The following is an 18,139-nucleotide window of genomic DNA, read 5'->3' as shown; positions in this document are numbered from 1 at the left end:
GTCTCTCTTGGGCACGCCGCTCACCCGCCCTGCAGTACAGCCACCGGCGCCAGGCGCCGAAACTGGCTGGGATCCGTGTGCGGTGCAGCGCGGGGCGGTTTGCAGAGCTGGGCGACGCTGGCCTGGGGACTGTCCCCGGTCGGCACGGCCTGCCTGGCTGAGCACCCTGGCGCCGCGGGCACAGACCTGGAGGTGGCAGAGGAGTGCGCTGGGGCTGAGAGGTTACCAAAGGAAGTGAAAAACCTCTGGGTTCTGGGGTAGGCGATCAGCAGCCTAGATGGGGTGAGACGAGGAAAGACCGGTCCCTGCTACGCACCCTCCCTGCAGAGACAGCAGCGTCTCTGCACACTATCACTGCTCCCATTTCACAGGCAGGCAGTCGAGGCCCGGAGCTGTTAAGTGACGTAGACTCTACGGTCAGAAGGGACCAATATGAACAGCTAGTCTGACCTGCACAGCGCAGGCCACAGAACCTCCCCCACCTGCTCCTGTAACAAACCCCTGCCCTAGGACTGAGTTATTAACGTCCTCAAATCACGGTTTGAAAACTGCAAGGTGCAGAGAATCCACCAGCGAGTGAGCCGTGCCCCAGGCTGCAGAGGAAGGCAAAAAACCCTAGAGCCTTTGCCTATCCTGGGGGAAAATTCCTTCCTGACCCCACATACGGCAATCAGCTAAACCCTGAGCATGTGGGCAAGACTCCGCAGCCAGACACCCAAGAAAGAATCTCTGTAATAGCTCAGAACCCCCCATGTACCGTCCCTTCACGGGCCTTGGCATCTCTACCAGCAGCAGTCAAAGACCAGTCAATTGCCCAGCGAGGCTGTCCCATCAGACCATCCCCTCCGTACATCTATCCAGCTCAGTTTTCTGCCCCCACTGCTCCCCGTGGGAGGCTGTTCCAGAACTTCACTCCTCTGTTGGTTAGAAACCTGCATCTCATTTCAAGTCTAAACTTTCCGATGGCCAGTTTATATCCATTAGTTCTTGTGTCCGCATTGGGGTGAACTTAAATAACTCCTCTTCCTCCCTGGTATTTACCCCTCTGATGTAGTTATATAGAGCAGTCATGTCTGCCCTCAGCCTTCTCCTAGTCAGGCTAAACCAGCCAAGCTCTTTAAATCTCCTCTCATAAGGCAGGTTTTCCATCCCGCTGATCATCCTAGTCGCCCTTCTCTGCACCTGTTCCAGTTTGAATCCATGTTTCTGAAACACGGGGGACCAGAACTGCACACACTATTCCAGATGAGTTCCCACCAGCGCCTTGTGTAATGGTACTAACACCTCCCTGTCTACTGGAAATACCTCGTCTGATGCATCCTAGGACTGCATTAGCTTTATTCACGGCCACATCACGCTGGCGGCTCATAGTCATCCTGTGATCAGCTGATACACCCAGGTCCTTCTCCTCCCGACTGCTGCGTCCCCAGCTTAGCGCAGGAATTCTTGGGACTGGTCCCCAGGCCTGTGGCTGACTCTGAGCCCTCGCTTGTGAGCCCCAGGCCTGTGCTTTAGCCTCGAGTCCTTCCTCTCTCCGTCTCGTCTGGCAGAACGTTCCAGTCGTGGCCAATCATGCTCTGTCCTCAGGGCCTGAGCGCGGGAGCCTAGGTCCGTCTGGCGCCCGTGGGATTGTGTAGGGGAGCTGCTGTGGGGGTGGAGGTGGGTCCAGCCGCTGCAGGTCACTGCTGTGACACAGGTGGGGAGCCAGCGGGGTACGGGGGCGCTGGGGCAGCACGTTGCTCTCAGCCTCTGCGGTTCGTGGCGTGGTAAGTCAGTCACTTACGGCAGAGGCGCAGCAGGCTGCCTCCACGCCACATTTATTAACCCTCCCGCTCCCGTAAGGCTGGTCAGGATCTTTATCCCCACTGTACTGTTGGGGAAACTGAGGCACGGAGCGGGACCGGGACTTCCCCGAGTCCACAGAGGGAGACGGTGTCAGCGCTGGGACGGGAACTCAGGAGCGCCTGCTTCATAGGCTGGTCCTGCAACAGAGCCGGGAACTGAAGCAAGATATATTCTGGCTGAGCCCAAAACAAACCATGGCTTAGCCTTCTTCTGGAGCCCTGGGCGGGCAAGGGTGTCTGCAGAACCCCTCGGGCAGGGCATCCCGGGTCCTTCCTCACCCTGGGGTGATGAGCTGTGGCCAGTGACATCTCCCACCCCCCACATCTGCTGGAGGGAATGGGGGTCTTGCCCCTGGGGACTGGCTTAGCGGCCGGCGGAAGCAGTCGCCGTGAGAGACCCTGATTTCGGTGAGGCTGCTGACACAGCCCCGCATGACGGGCTCATTGGGAAATCACTCTAAGGTGGGCAGCCAAGCGGTGGAAAGCCCGTATCCAGAGAGGAGTTATCAATGGCTCATTATCCGACTGGGCAGTCCTGGGTCCCGGGCTGCTCAACATTTCTGCACTGACTTGGCTAACAGAGAACACGGGACGCTCAGCACTTGTGCAGACGTCAGCGAGCCAGGAGGGGCTGCGGGCGCTCTGGAGGAGCGGGTTCGAATTCAAACCCATCCTGGAGAGTCAGTCTGGAATCGGCGTGGCAGTCAGCAAAGAGACGAGCGAAGTACTGCACGTCGGCAGGAGCCAGCCACGGCACACCTGCAAAGCGGGGCGTGCTGGCTCGACGGCAGCACAGCCGGCCAGGAGCTGGAGCTGTAGTGCCCACAAATTAAACACGAGTCACGAGGCGATGCTGTTGAGAAAAAGACAAATATCCTTCGGGGCGGGGGGTGTTACCAGGGGCGTTATAGTTAAGACACAGAAAGTCAGTGCTCCGCTCCGCTCTGCCCCGCTCAGCTGGGGCAGCCTGTCTGCTGTGGGGCACCACACACCAGGAAAGACGTGGCCGAGTGGAAGGCCAGAGGCGAGCATCAGAAATGTCCTGCGGTTCGGAAAAGGAAAGTTGCCCGAATCGGCCCTGTTTGGTCTAGAGGGGAGAGGCCGGCGGTGGGACGCGAGAACGGCTGTCAGAGCTGCAGGCGGTTGCTGTAAAGAGGCTGTTCTCCGTGTCCACCGAGGGCAGGACAAGCAGCGATGGGCTTCGTCTGCAGCACGGGCGTCTTAGGTGAGACACTGGGCACAGCTTTCGCACTCTGCGGCAGCGCAGCGGGCTGGGCTGGCCGACCTCCCGCGGTCCCGTCCAGCCCCACACTGCTACGATTCTCTGGATCAGGCGTCACGGCGGTGCTGGGCGTTGGGGCCATGCCATGCCACGCAATGCAACGCCAGCGGTGCAGAGACTTTGCTCCCCCGGCCTCTGGGGAGAGGAAAGCCCGGATTTCATTTTGTTAATGCTGCCAGGTCCTGGCCGTGTCTCCTGGGCTGGAGCCTAACTGCTCCTTCACCGGCCGAGGCGTGGGGGGACAGGGAGGGCGTGCGGCGTATGGAGGTAGAGCCCGTCCCGTGGATCAAGGGGTGGCAGGAGGGGGCTGGGGCAGGAAGCCGGCCAATGCCCACAGTCTGGTCAGCGTGTGGGCTGGGGGTGCCGCCCTGAGCCTGCCATGGCTCAAATGTGGGGCCCGTGTGTGAGAAAGCCCCCCAACGAGGAACACGTTAATTACGTGCGTTAGTCTGGCTTCCAGGGCCCACAGATCAGAGCAGGCTGTTCCTGCCCCTCTGCGGAGGCCTTGTCTGCGCTGGAAAGCCTCTGCCAGTAGCTGATACCGGCCAAAGACTACCTCAGCCAGCAGCGCTGATGCCAGTGTCATGCGGGCTGGCTTGAGTGGCGGGGAATTTAGTATATTGGTGACATCAGCATGGCAGAATCATAATGATCCATGTGGGATAGGCCATGTCAGGTACTGTTAGGAAGGTTATAATGTGCTAAGTAAGATAATAATACTTGTGTTCATGTGTGATATTTGAAATGGAAGTTATAGATGTATTTGAGATATCTGTGTTTCAAATTGTTCTGCCTGGACAACACCCCAGATAGGAAGGCTGCAGAACAATGGCCAGCATAATGGCCCATTATGGCATTCCCAGGTGAAAGGGGCCCTGAGGGAGAGAACAGCATCACCACTGAGTCACCAGCACCTGCTGACATGACTCTGGACTCCATTGCAGGCAGCCTACCTGATGAAGCCTCAGGACTGTCCCATGTAACTATGGACCCCAGGCACACCAGAGGCATCACCAGGATTGGCCCATGTGACTATGGACTCCATTTTGGGTCTTGTGACTGCCCACAGGCCGCATGGCCTGGGGAGGGGCTTTATAAGATCAAACCACAGGATCCATCTTGGTCTTTGCTCCTGTCCAGTCTGCAGACATACACCTATCTCTGGACCAATTCATCTTGCAACTGAACCGAAGAACCAGACCCATCCAGGTACTGGATGTGAACCAGAGAGAACTACACAAGCCTGCAACTCCACATTTCTTCCAGACACCTGATGTAAATGGACTTTTAACCATTTGTATATCTGTGATTTACTTTAACCCTTTAACATTTCTCTCATGGTTTATTTCTTTCTTTTTACAATAAACCTTTAGTTTAGACACTAAAGGATTGGCTGGCAGCATGGTATTTTAGGTAAGATCCAAACTTACATTGATCTGGTGCTGTGGCTGACCCCTTGGGGTCAGAGGGAACCTTTTTAGCAAAGAGCAGAGAGTTCTAGTAACTGGTCTCTTTGCTGGACCTGGTGCTGATTTGGGAGCCTGGAGCTGAGATGCAATGAAGGGGGCTGTGGGCATTCGTGGACTGGCTTCTTGATATCCAGTGGGGGGTAATCAGAAGCAGTTCGTGGCTGGTTGGGAAGCCGGGCTTCAGTGTCACCCACCAGCGTGGGGAGCATCTGCTCTCCTTTTGCAGCCTGCCCTGACCTTGGCATTATCAGTTGGCTGCCCTGGGCACGGGTCATATCACAGCCAGTCCCCAGACAAAATAAGCGAGCCTGGCAGAAGCACCCTTTTGCTGGCCTGGTGCGTCTACACGAGGCCGTCTGCTGGCATGGCTCTGGCGGGCGGAGTACAGTGTTTTCACCCCCCGCTAACCAACATAGAGCTGCTTCCTGTCCGTCTAGCCAGGCCCAGTGGGGCAGGAAAGGCGTGTCACTGGGCCCACTTCACACGTGGGGACCTGAGGCCCAGCGAGGTGCAGTGAGGGGCGAGAGCTGGGAAATAGGCCCTGTCTCCTGATGGCCAGGCCAGCCCCCTCCCCACCATGCAGCCATCCGCTCTGTGCGCAGGACATTCAGAGCGCGACCGTCCCCTGCTCCTTCAGCCTGCGCCTCCCGAGTGGTGACCAAAGAGGGAAACGCTTCGCCACAGCGATAGAAGCACAGCAAGGCGGGTGCTGGACGTGGGGCATGCCGGGGACGCTGACGTCCCTCGAGAGGAAGGACCGTTGAAGAAGGGCGCTGAATTTTATCGCCAATTTTGGGGCATTGGGTGCTTTTCTTCAAGCCCCAGCTCCTGGAGTCATGTGGGGATGTGAGAATTTCAGCTTTGATGACAAGGAAAGAGAGAGACGTCCCCAGCCCTGCCCGTTACAGAGAAAAGCTGGAAGCCACAAACCCTTCGGGCTGAAGAACAACTGCCCAAAGCGACGTCTCTCTGCTCCCTAGCTCCAAGATGCAGAGGGAGGGACTCTCCTATCTGCTGCAGCCCCCCTGGGTCACGCCAGCGGTATTCAGGGGCTGTAAAACCCCCACCCAAAGCAGACACCACATGGGACAGCCATAGTGTCGAGCCCTCCAGTGCAGAAGGAGGTTCGCCTGGGGAGGGCTGGCACCCCTTAGAGCTCCCTGGTCTTGGGCCTCCTGGTCCCTGACCACCCCAGAGTCCCGCGGGCAGAACGGCGGCTCAAAGCCGTGTGCGCCCTGCAATTCCAGCGTGTATTTAGCACCCAAAGGGTGCGGGGCAGGGTACCCGTGTGGACATCCCACCCGCGCTGGCGCATCTCATTGCAGAGCCGCAGAGAGCCCGATGGCTGGGGTGAGGCTGCAGCGCTGCACCCCTCGGGAGCCTGCCGTGCAGTCTGTCCCAGCACGGGTCTCTGCCCAAGGGCCTGCAATGGCAGGGAAGGGGCAGGGTGAGATATACCCAGCAGGCGACCCGCACCCCAGGCTGCAGAGGAAGCTGAAACCCTCCCAAGGCCCCTGACAAAATGGCCTTGGTGAAACTTCCTTCCCGACCCCCAAATCTGGCGATCCGTTGGCCCCTGAGCCCGTCTCACCAGCCAGGCATCTAGAAAGGATTCGCTGGGTCGCCTCAGAGCATCTGTCCGCCCCGTCCAGCTGGGGCTGATCTCTGATGCGGCAGGAGAGGCAATCCCCACCCACCCCCAAAATGTAACTGGCCAATTGTGCATGTGGGGGGGATTCCTTCCTGACCACTGCCGGTGACAGGCTGAAACTCTGAAGCATGAGAATTGATCATAGTAATTGTCTTAGTGCAGAGCCTCAAGGGTTATGAGCTGCTGAGGGCAACGGAGGCCATCCTGTTCTCCCCAGGGCCCAGGGAGAGAGGGAAACCACAGCGTCTCAGAAGGCCAGAGCCAATTATGCGTGTATGTGTTTGCAGGAGTGGAATCCAAAGAGGCAAACAAGCAGGCAAAGGGCGAGGAACTGGGAGCAGTGTCTGAGGGGCGAGTGACTAAATCCCCATACGTCCGTGTTTTAAGGAGTTACAGACGAACAGAGCTGCCCAGAGGGTGACTTTGAGGCCAGTTTGGGGGTTCCTGACATAATTAGACAGTAGCTAGACGTGGGGAAATCGCAGCAGCAGCAGCACACGTGAGGAAACAGGAAAGACCAACCAGCAACTGAGCTAAACCATTTCCTATTTATAAAACCTCCCAGCCCCGCTCTTCACGCCACCCCTGCCCCTGGGATCCCGCACCGGGCACAGAGACACAGGGGCCAAGGGCAACTGCAACGAGGGGTTTTTATTTGACTATTGCAGGGCATTTCCATGCACACAGCTGCGCCTGGCACGTAGCAGGATCTCGTCGGCTGGTGGGTCGCTCCGGGGGGCTCAGCGGTACTGGTGGGACAGACCGTGGGCCACCACGCGGACCAGCTTCTGCCAGGCGGCCTGGCATGCGGGCGTGAACTCCCTGGAGAAGTGGGCAGCCAGGACGATGATGAGGATGTCACCCAGGAGCTGCAGGGGAGAAGGGAGGAAAATGCCTCCCCTGGTCAGCACGGCTCTGAAACCCCCACGGCTTTCTAGTCAGGTGTGAGCACTACGGGCTGGCGCCCAGCCGCCACGGTGACCAGGGGGAGAGAGGGGTAGATACAAGGGGGGGGTGGAGATAGATAGCTAGACAGACAGACAGACAGACAGACTGGTGAACCCTTCCCCACCCCACAAGTGCAGGACAGGCCACCACTACCCCTATAGGCTCCCTACGCCCTGCACACAGGCCGAGGCGGTGTCTGGGCCCCGTACCGCCTCTCGGCGCCGGGAAACGTCGCTCTCACGCCGAGCCGCTGTCTCCTCCCTCTTCCCGGGCCCAGCCTCTTTCCTCTCCCACAGATCCTGCCCCGCGTCCGGCTGCCCACCCCTTGCTTCCGCCCGCCCCAGCGGCCCGTATTCCCCTGACAGCCCATCCACCCCCCGCCCGCCGTCTGTGTCCGTCTGCTGCCCCTGATGCTCCTGCCTCTCCGGAGCCATGCGCACCTCCCGCATGCACCTGCCCTTCGCTCCTGGTCTGCCCCAGGATTGCCTCGCACCGTCCCTTAGCACCTTCCCTCCTCCCGCCCGTGACCGGCGTGACTCCCCCCTCCCCACGTCTCTGCATCCCTCCTGGCTCCAGATCCCCTGCACAGGCAGCCTTGGCAGGTTTCCACCTGCACCACTGGATCCCGGTGTCTTCAGAATTGCTCCTGAGCTCTTCGAGTGACTCCCCTGTTTATCCGGGGCTGGCACCTGCCATTTGATTATGTCACTTTCTCTCTGTCACCTACGGCCCCGTGCACCTTTGGGGGCTGCCAACGGGTAGCCTGCTCCATCCCCCGACGCGAGAGCCACCCTGTGCCCCCGGCCTGTTCTGGGGGACCGAAGGGGGAGGATAAAAGGGGAGCCCGGCTCACCCTGAAGTTCTCCGGATCCACGTGCAGCTTGTTGCAGTGCAGCTCGCTCAGCTTGGCGTAGGTGGCCTTGATGTTGTCCAGGTCCTTCACGGCGTCCCCGAAGGAGGTCAGCACCTTCTTGCCGTGGGCGCGGACCTTGGGGTTGCCGAGGATGGCGGTGGGGCTGGAGAGGTTCCCGAAGGAAGAGAAGAACCTCTGGGTCCAGGGGTAGACGATCAGCAGCCTAGAGAGAGGGAGACAGGAGCAGAGACAGGCACACGGTCACCACAGCCTGCCCGAGGATGCGGCGGCTTTGCTGGCCAGGGAGGCCGCGGGGCGGGCGGGCGCCGAGGGGCTCAGCCTACCTGGCCAGGGCTTCGCCGCCGCATTCCTCCACGTTGACTTTGCCCCACAGGCTGGTGATGAGCTGCTTCTCCTCGGCTGTCCAGTGAACCATGGTGACGAGCCAGCGGTCGCTTGCAGAGCGGCTGAAAGAGGAACCCGGGACTGAGCGGCAGGACCCCCCGCGGGACTTTTATCCCCGGGCCTCAGCTCCTCCCCCGCTCGGGGGGCACGGCCATTGGTCAGCCCCGGGGTGGGGTCCGCGCCGGCTGGGGAGAGGCCGCCCCACTGCCCGGGTCAGTCTGTGCTGCGTGTGCTCTGCGGAGCAGGGGGCCCAGGGCTGCATCAACAGACGCTGAATTCACCCTCCAGGGTGGACTCCCCCGCCCCCCCCCCCAGGCAGCGTGCACACGCCAGACACTTGTAGCCTGGTCCGCATGGTGCTTTCACAAAGGACTTTTGCACCCAAACCCCTTAACTCCTGGCTTCTCTTTCGGCTGGGACAGGCCCTGTGCCCTGGGGGTAAAATCGCCCTGCACAGAGGGCGGCCCAAAGCCCAGGCAGCGTTAAGTGCCGCTCCAGCCTGGTTTTGAACACTTACATGCTTCACGGGCCTTTAGCTGGGTGCTCAGATGGGCTTACCCCTGGCTGGTATTTGACCGGCCTGGCCAGGCTTTTTTTATGGATCTGCCAGTTGCCGGAAAAATAATGTAATCTGCCGGGTTTTTTTTACGTGGGCCTAAGGCCTGGCATTCCCGTCGCAATTCACTGGGACAGCCAAGGTTCAACGTGGCTGTGTCCAGCTGAAGAAGCTGCCCTGTTCCCGCGTCCGCCGTTGAAGCAATGACAGGTCAGAACTGTTGCAAACAGAGCAGCTGGCTGCCCACCGACCCGCAAGCGCCCTGCGCGCGTGTGTGAGCGCGGGTTTGCATCACACGCGCGTGCGAGGCATATTAAATAAACGGGCGCTCAGGGCTGTGGTGCCAGTGATCCTATGACACCCGAAAAACAAAAGCTCGCAGCAGAAGCTGCACATTCAGGGAAAACAAGGAAGTCCTGCAGCACTCTAAAGGCTAACCCATTTGATTTCTGCAGGCTGGAACCCACCCACAAAAGCGTCTGCCTGCAGAAATTAAACTGGCTGGGCTTTAGAGTGCTGCAGGACGCTCGTCGTTTTGCTGTAAGCAGACTAACAGAGCTGCCCCTCGGGAACTTTGCACATCCAGGGACGACTGGCTAACAAAACAGCCTCGCAGAGACTGGCCGGCGAGAGCTGCTGATGGTGTCAGTCGTAGCTAGGTGTGCTCTCTCTCCAGACAAAGGGGGGTTGTCGAGTTGGCTGGTGGTGGGGGTTAGGCTTGCGATAAGCTTGCCTTGGGGGGGGGAGGTGGGTTTTTTGTGTTGTGAAGGTGCTAACCCTGAGCTCAGCAGCTCTGAAAAGGCAGACAGGCATTTAGCTGCCCAAATACAGGCTTCACTGCCTGACTTCAGGCCCCCACGTTTGAATACCTTAGCCAAATGGCCTGGAGCCTCCAGGGGTGTAAACTGGCAGAGCTGCACCGATTTGCACCCAGGATGGCTGCGGCCCCGTGTGTGTTCGAGTGACTGCCCGGGGACCCAGCCCCCATCGGCTGCCTGGGGGCGCAGCTCACGTAGGGCGCCGCTGGCAGGGACCTGCCCCTTGGTGCAGGTGTCCCTGTGCTATGTTTTGTGCAATATGAACACTGCACTGAGCCTGCCCGGCCCCTCTGGCGCAGACAAAGGCCCAGTGCTGGCCTCTCGGCAGAGGTCAGTGACGTCAATGGTGGAGCACCCATTCGCACCAGGGCAGGATCTGGCCATGGATACAATTTCCAGTGCAGAGCTTGACTGCCCGTGGCCTGACCCCTGGTGTGGAGAGAATGCAGGTGGGTACAAAGCCAGACCAGTCAGCAGCCGCTGGGCACAGGGGCATATGGCCGCCCGAGAGAGGAGACAAAAGCAGGCCCTGGATTTTTGGTGGCTCCACATGTGTTTAGGGCCAGCTCAAGGGGTGTTTTGCCTGAAGAAGGGGAGAGGGAGAATTTCAGGTGGAATTCCACAGCTAGTCCAGCCGGATCCCACGGGTGTCTGCCGCCTCTCTCTGGATTTAATCCCGGGTAACGGAGGGCAGGATGGGGTGCCCAGAGAAGACCTCAGGAGCTGGCTCTTCCCAGAGGCCATTTGGGGACTGCATTAAAAGACATTAACCTGGACGCTCAGCAAGCACAAATCAAGCGAGCTCCATTGAGCTAAGCAGATCTGCAGCGATTGACGCCAGCTGAGGCCTGGCCTGTTTCATCTCAATTGTGTTACTGTGTCTAACTTAAACTCCTCATGAGCAAGCTCCCGCAGGGACCCCTCCTTTTACTTGGGAACCACTAGCCGGCTCGAGGGGCCCCTTTCAGAGAAGAGGCCAGCAGCATCCCATTGTGCTGATAACTTGCGAGGAGAAGGCTGCACGTTGCAGATAAATCTATCACACCGCGGGCCAGAGCTTGCTTCAGTTTTTCATCTCAGACGTGCACAGAGTTCTGACTCGCTAAAGAACCCTGCAGACTTTAGGGGATCATATTTTTATAAGCACAGGAAAACAGAGAGTTAAACCATGTATGTGCACTTCTGGATATCGTAACATCACCTCGACATCCACACTGACATATGCAAACACCCCCTCACCTCAGCCATGTCACACTCAGCTAGACTGCACACGAGGGACTCATAGAGCATTAGGGCTGGAAGGGACCTCACAGGTGTCTAGTCCAACACCTTGCTCAGAGCAGGACCAACCCCAACTAAACCATCCCAGCCAGGACTTGGTCACGCTGGGCCTTAAAAACCTCTAAAGATGGAGATTCCACCACCTCCCTAGGTAACCCATTCCAGTGCTTCACCACCCTCCTAGTGAAAAGGTTTTTCCTAACGTCCAACCTAGACCTCCCCCCCTGCAACTTGAGACCGTTGCTCCTTGTTCTGTCATCTGCCACCACTGAGAACAGCCTAGCCCCATCCTCCCTGGAACCACCTTTCAGGTAGTCAAAGGCTGCTATCAATTCCCCCTCATTCTTCTCTTCTGCAGACTGAACAAGCCCAGTTCCCTCAGCCTCTCCTCATAAGACCTAAGCCCGTAGGTAAGTGGGGAAGAGGGACACCACAAGGAAGCAGAAGGAGGAGGGTGCAGCAGGGGAGGCCTCCCGATTCATACTGGGAAAGTAGGCCAGTCGGCTACTTATCTCAAGTGCCTGTACACAAATGCAAGAAGCTTGGGAAACAAGCAGGAGGAATTGGAAGTCCTTGCACAGTCAAGAAACTACGACATGATTGGAATAACTGAGACTTGGTGGAATAACTCTCACGATTGGAGCACTGTCATGGATGGGTATAAACTGTTTAGGAAGGACAGGCAGGGGCGAAAGGGTGGAGGAGTTGCACTGTATGTAAGTGAGCACTATGACTGCTCTGAGCTCCAGTATGAAACTGGAGATAAGCCAGTTCAGTGTCTCTGGGTTAAGCTTAGAAGCAAGAACAATAAGGTGATGTCCTGGTGGGTGTCTGTTATAGACCACCAGACCAGGAGGATGAGCTAGATGAGGCTTTCTTTACTCAACTAGGGAAAGTTTCCAGTTCACAGGACCTGATTCTCATGGGAGACGTCAATCACCCTGACATCTGCTGGAAGAGCAAAACAGCAGAGCACAAACAATCCAGGAAGTTTTTGGAGAGTGTCGCAGACAATTTCCTGGTGCAAGTGCTGGAGCAACCAACTAGGGGCCGTGCTTTTCTTGACTTGCTGCTCACAAGCAGGGAAGATTTGGTAGGGGAAGTAGAAGTGGGTGGCAACCTAGGCAGCAGTGACCATGAGATGGTCGAGTTCAGGATCCTGACAAAAGGAAGAAAGGAGAGCAGCAGGATAGAACCATGGACTTCAAAAAAGCAGACTTTGACTCCCTCAGGGAACTGATGGGCAGGATCCCCTGGGAGGCTAATATGAGGGGGAAAGGAACCCAAGAGAGCTGGCTGTATTTTAAAGAGACCTTATTGAGGGCACAGGAGCAAACCATCCTGATGTGCAGAAAGAATAGCAAATATGGTAGGTATCCAGCTTGGCTTAACAAAGAAGTCTTTGGTGAACTTAAACACAAAAAAGAAGCTTACAAGAAGTGGAAGCTTGGTCAGATGACTAGGGAGAATTATAAAAACACGGCTCGAACGTGCAGGAATGAAATCAGGAAGGCCAAAGCACAATTAGAGTTGCAGCTAGCAAGGGACGTGAAGGGGAACAAGAAGGGTTTCTACAGGCATGTTGCCAACAAGAGGAAGATTAGGGAAAGTGTGGGCCCCTTACAGAATGGGGGAGGCGACCTAGTGACAGAAGATGTGGAGAAAGCTGAGGTACTCAATGCCTTTTTTGCCTCTGTCTTCACAGACAAGGTCAGCTCTCAGACTGCTGTACTGGGTGGCACAGAATGGGAAGGAGGCAAACATCCCACAGTGCTGAAGGAACGGGTCCAAGACTATTTAGAAGGATTGGACATTCACAAGTCCATGGGGCCGGATGCAATGCACCCGAGGGTGCTGAGGGAGTTGGCTGAGGTGATTTCAGAGCCATTGGCTATTATCTTTGAAAGCTTGTGGCAACAGGCAATATAGTGCCCATCTTCAAAAAGGAAGGAAAGAGGATCCAGGGAACTACAGACTGGTCCAGCCTCACTTCAGTCCCTGGAAAAATCATGGAGCAGGTCCTCAAGGAATCCATTTTAAGGCACTTGGAGGAGAGGAAGGTGATCAGGAACAGTCAACACGGATTCACCAAGGGAAAGTCATGCCTGATCAACCTGATGGCCCTCTATGAAGAGGTGACTGGCTCTGTGGATGTAGGGAAGGTGGTGGATGTGATATACCTTGACTTTAGCAATGCTTTTGATACTGTCTCTCACAGTATTCCTATCAGCAAGTTAAAGAAATATGGGTTGGATGAATGGACTATAAAATGGATAGAGAACTGGCTAGATCATCGAGCTCAATGGGTAGTGATCAATGGCTCCATGTCTAGCTGGCAGCCGGTCACAAGCTGAGTGCCCCAGGGGTCGGTCCTGGGGCCGGTTTTGTTCACATCTTCATTAATGATCTGGAGGATGGGGTAGATTGCACCCTCAGCAAGTCTGCGGATGACACTAAGCTGGGGGGAGTGGTAGATACCCTGGAAGGTAGGGATAGGATACAGAGTGACCTAAACAAACTGGAGGATTGGCCAAAAGTAATCTAATGAGGTTCAAACACAACTTGTGTCCAGTTTTGGGCCCCCCCACTACAAAAAGGATGTGGACAAGTTGGAGAGAGTCCAGCGGAGGGCAAACAAAATGATTAGGGTTGCTGGAGCACAGGACTTATGAGGAGAGGCTGAGGGAACTGGGCTTGTTCAGTCTGCGGAAGAGAAGAATGAGGGGGGATATGATAGCAGCCTTTAACTACCTGAAAGGGGGTTCCAGGGAGGATGGGGCTAGGCTGTTCTCAGTGGTGGCAGATGACAGAACAAGGTTCAGCGGTCTCAAGTTGCAGTTGGGGAGGTCTAGGTTGGACTTTAGGAAAAAGGTTTTCACTAGGAGGTGGTGAAGCACCTTTAAAGGTCTTTAAGCTGAGGCTTGACAAAGCCCTGGCTGGGATGGTTTAGTTGGGGTTCGTCCTGCTCTGAGCAGGGGTTGGACTAGATACCTCCTGAGGTCCCTTCCAACTCTAATATTCTATGAGTCTATGATTCTAAGTCTTGTGCTCCTGCCCCCTCATCATTTTTGTTGCCCTCCACTGGACTCTCTCCAGTTTGTCAATATCCTCCCTGTCGCAGGGGGCCCAAAACTGGACACAATATTCCAAATGTGGCCTCACCAATGTCAAATACAGGGGAATAATCACTTCCCATGATCTGCTGGCAATGCTCCTACTAATGCAGCCCAATATGCTATTAGCCTTCTTGACAACCAGGGCACACTGCTGGCTCATATCCAGCTTCTTATCCACTGTTACCCCCAGGTCCTTTTCTGCAGAACTGCTGCCTAGCTCGTCGGTCCCCAGTCTGTAGCTGTGCATGGGATTCTTCCTTCCTAAGTGCAGGACTCTGCACTTGTCCTTGTTGAATCTCTGAAATACACTGTGAGGATCCACCCTTCACTCGCCATGCGGACTAGACAATGTGACTGTGCATACATTTGAATCCGTCGTTCTCCTTGTGACCCGTCCGTGCCCAGGGCAGCCACCTGAAAATGCCTAGGTCAGGGCAGGCTGTAAAAGGAGAGCAGATTCTCCCAGCACTGGTGGGTGGCACTGAAGCCAGACTTCCCAACCAGTCCCAAACTGCGCTTCTGAATCCCCACAGAAGCCAGTCCACAAATGCCCACAGCCCCTTTACTGCATTTCAGCTCCTGGCTCCCAAATCAGCACTAGGTCCAGTAAAAAGACCAGTTATTTAAACTCTCTGATCTTTACTAAATAGGTTCCCTCTGACCCCAAGGGGTCAGCCAGAGAACCAGTTCAATATAATTTTGGATCTTACCTAAAATACCACGCTGGCAGCCAATCCTTTAATAACTAAACTAAAGGTTTATTGTAAAAAGAAAGGAATAAACCATAAGAGAAATGTTAAAGGGTCAAAGCAAATCAGATACATACAAATGATTAAAAGTCCATATACATCAGTTTTCTAGAAGAAATGTGGAGTTGCAGGCTTGTACAGTTCCTCTGGTTCACATCCAGTACCTGGATGGGTCTAAGTCCTTCGGTTCAGTTGCACAATGAATTGATCCAGAGGTAGGTGTGTGTCTGCAGCTGAACAGAACAAAGACAAAATGGTTTCCCAGGCCTCTGCCTTATACACCTTCTGTCCTGGCCGTGCGGTCTTGTGCAATGTTACAAGGACTAAAATGGAGTCCAGAGTCACATGGGCAAATCCTGGTAACTCACTAGCTGATGCTGTTTGTGGAATTTCACAGGAGCCAAAATGGAGTCCAGAGTCACGTAAGCAGGTGCTGGTGACTCAGTGGTGATGCTGGCTTCTCCCCCTGGGCCCCTTGCACCTGGGAATGTCTTAACAGGCTGTTAAACAGGCCATTGTTCTGCAGCCGTCCTGTCTGAGACGCCCCTCAGACAGCACACTGTGAAATACAGATACATCAAATATATCCACAACTTCCATTTCACACCTCACACATGAACAGGAGTGTGATCCTCTGACTTAGCACATCACACCCTGCCCAACAGTACCTGCCGTGGCCTGTCTCACATGAATCAATGTGATTTTGACACACTGATGTCAAACAATATAAGCAATGCTGTCCTCGCATCTGCCCAGCAGGACAGGCATCACCTGAATTCTAGCAGTAACACGCTTTGACGGGGGTGATGTTTTCACTCCACAAAGCTGAATGTTAGGAGCTGCCTTGTAACCGTGTTTTCTCCTGCCTTTGTGTTAAAGATGTGGGAAAGCTCCAGAAGGGACATGAGGTGAGGAAACAGGGGGGTTGAGGTCTGAATTAGGATAGAAATGCCCTTTCTCGTCCCTTGAGTTTACATCTCTCATACACACTCAAAGGATACCAGAAAGAGAAATCATTACTCTTCTGACTGTCAGGATGCTAGTCAGCATTGGTGAGGCCGCATTTGGAGTATTGTGTCTGGTTTTGTGTCCCCCCCCCACCACCACAAAAAGGATGTGGACAAGTTGGAGATAGTCCAGCGGAGGGCAACGAAAATGATGAGGGGGCTGGAGCACAAGACTTATGAGGAGAGGCTGAGGGAACTGGGCTTGTTTAGTCTGCAGAAGAGAAGAATGAGGGGGGATTTGATAGCAGCCTTTAACTACCTGAAAGGGGGTTCTAGGGAGGATGGAGCTAGGCTGTTCTCGGTGGTGGCAGATGACAGAACAAGGAGCAACGGTCTCAAGTTGCAGTGGGGGAGGTCTAGGTTGGACATTAGGAAAAAGTTTTTCACTAGGAGGGTGGTGAAGCACTGGAAGGGGTTACCTAGGGAGGTGGGGGAGTCTCCATCTTTAGAGGTTTTTAAAGCTGCAGCTTGACCAAGCCCTGGCTGGGATGGTTTAGTTGGGGTTTGTCCTGCTCTGAGCAGGGGTTGGACTAGATACCTCCTGAGGTCCCTTCCAACTCTAATATTCTATGATTCTATGATTTATCTCTGAAGTGCCCCCAAAATGTGCTAGGCACCCCTCAAAAAGACAGGCAAAGCCATGGCTCCTGCCATGACCTGCGCAGAACCTCAGGGCATAAAGCAGGGAAGGGAAGGAGGAGAAAGACAGGGGGGGCAGTTACAGGATTCGCCAGTTCGTCAGTAAGGTTCTCACACACACACACGCACACTCATACATACACAGACACACACACACACACACACTTCTCCCCAGCCCTGATGCTCAGGGCCTGTCACGCTGGCTGCCCGCACAGTTGCTACCAGCATGAGCCCTGCCTGCAGGCTGGCGTTCCTGGGCCCAGTCCTGGGCCCGGTGCAGGAAAGCACACACTGGAAGTGACTCACACGTTCTCCTGACTCCGGGCCCCTGCGAGTTGCTGGGTGCCTGGGGCCAGTGGGAGCTGAGGGCGCTGCCATCTGCCGTGTACAGCCTCTCTGACTATCTCCTTCCAAGGGTGCTTGGACTGACGCTTGTCGTAGCTTGTTCCTTTCTCCAATTCACCCGTGGGCCAGGGCCTGTATTCCCTGCGTGGCACAAGATGGGCTCTGTCCCATTGACGTCTCCTTCGCCGCTGAATGCAGGGACTGCGGGGTGAACCAGCCACTCCTGTCACAGCCTGGCCTGCCTCGGCGTAGGCAGATCCAGAAGAGCAATGCGGCACCACCACACCATGCACGCCCGCTGCTGCCCACGCTCAGCCCAGGTCTCTTTGGCTTTGTCTGGACCCGAGCTGACGTCCTGTCTTCATACCATTCACTCCACGTTAGCCAACGCGCCAGGGAGCGCTCGTCTAGACATGCGGCACACGGCTGCCCCAGGACCCAGCTGCGGTTTCACCTCGCGCGCAGTCCTGCACCCTGATTCCTAGCAAAGCCACGCACAACGTGTGCGATGGAGCCTGAAACCAGTACACAGCAGTCTGCCCCGGTCCAACACAGCACAACCAGCCAGCCCAGAATGACACAGCTGGCGCAGCAACAGGCGACACCGAACAACCACAGTTTCAATTGATTTGCCGTTGTCAAGGCGTGGTTTTTTTTAGTTACTAACCTGTGCCATTGAAGAGAAACAGCCTCGCTGAGGGTGCGGTGTCTTTGCTGGGGTGTCGGCGGGAAGGTGACAGCTCGGAATGAGAGGGCCTATGGCACAGCGGATGCAGGTCAGCTCTGCCTTCGAGCCTCTGCTCTCACCCCAGGGCCTGCAAAGTGTGTCTGTAGCTCATTAATCACAGCAGGAGGGAGTGGAAAGTCCAAACCACCCGGACTAAATGCCAGGCTCAGTCACAGCTGGCTGCAGGCAGGGGTGTCGCAGACCCAGAGCCCGGCCCCCGTGGAAGGCATGGATGCTTCTTCCTAGCACGGCACGGGAGCTACGTTCTCTCAGCAAAGAGCAGGACCTGCCGTCTGACCCGTTTGCCTTGTTCTGCAGAGAGCGGGGCCAGCCCGGGGCTATTAGCGCAGCCCAGCGAGCGCGGTGGACTTTACTAATCCCACGGCCAGAGACGTCTGTTCGCCTCCTTTCCCTGGCAGTGGTTTCGGCAGCATGCACGAGGCGTTCAT

At 56.0% G+C, this 18,139-nt stretch overlaps 1 protein-coding gene across 1 annotated transcript; it reads right to left on the bottom strand.

Moving 5' to 3' along the window:
• Positions 1-6,794: 6,794 nt before the first annotated feature.
• Positions 6,795-8,515, bottom strand: LOC137160196 (hemoglobin subunit beta). Its single transcript, XM_067558643.1, has 3 exons — positions 8,392-8,515; positions 8,048-8,270; positions 6,795-7,115 (listed from the first exon to the last, which is right to left on the bottom strand). Exons 1-3 carry the CDS (start codon positions 8,481-8,483, stop codon positions 6,987-6,989), a joined length of 444 nt encoding a protein of 147 aa, XP_067414744.1. The 5' UTR covers positions 8,484-8,515; the 3' UTR covers positions 6,795-6,986.
• Between the last annotated feature and the right edge of the window lie 9,624 nt (positions 8,516-18,139).

This window comes from Emydura macquarii, unplaced genomic scaffold (genome assembly GCF_026122565.2).
Source record: "Emydura macquarii macquarii isolate MOO-44397 ecotype Brisbane River unplaced genomic scaffold, CSIRO-AGI_Emac_v2 contig_2170, whole genome shotgun sequence".
Classification (NCBI taxonomy): Eukaryota; Metazoa; Chordata; order Testudines; family Chelidae; genus Emydura; species Emydura macquarii.
Note: the sequence above shows the minus strand (reverse complement) of the source record. Positions and strands in the feature narration are given on the sequence as shown.

What these genes read in the sequence shown, in the direction of transcription:
- LOC137160196 (XM_067558643.1), bottom strand. Translation starts at nt 8,483, where the DNA reads ATGGTTCACTGGACAGCCGAGGAGAAGCAGCTCATCACCAGCCTGTGG. An exon ending in GGCGGCGAAGCCCTGGCCAG is followed by an intron (nt 8,271 to 8,391) that starts GTAGGCTGAGCC and finishes CCCTCTCTCTAG; the next exon opens with GCTGCTGATCGTCTACCCCT. An exon ending in TGGATCCGGAGAACTTCAGG is followed by an intron (nt 7,116 to 8,047) that starts GTGAGCCGGGCT and finishes TCTCCCCTGCAG; the next exon opens with CTCCTGGGTGACATCCTCAT.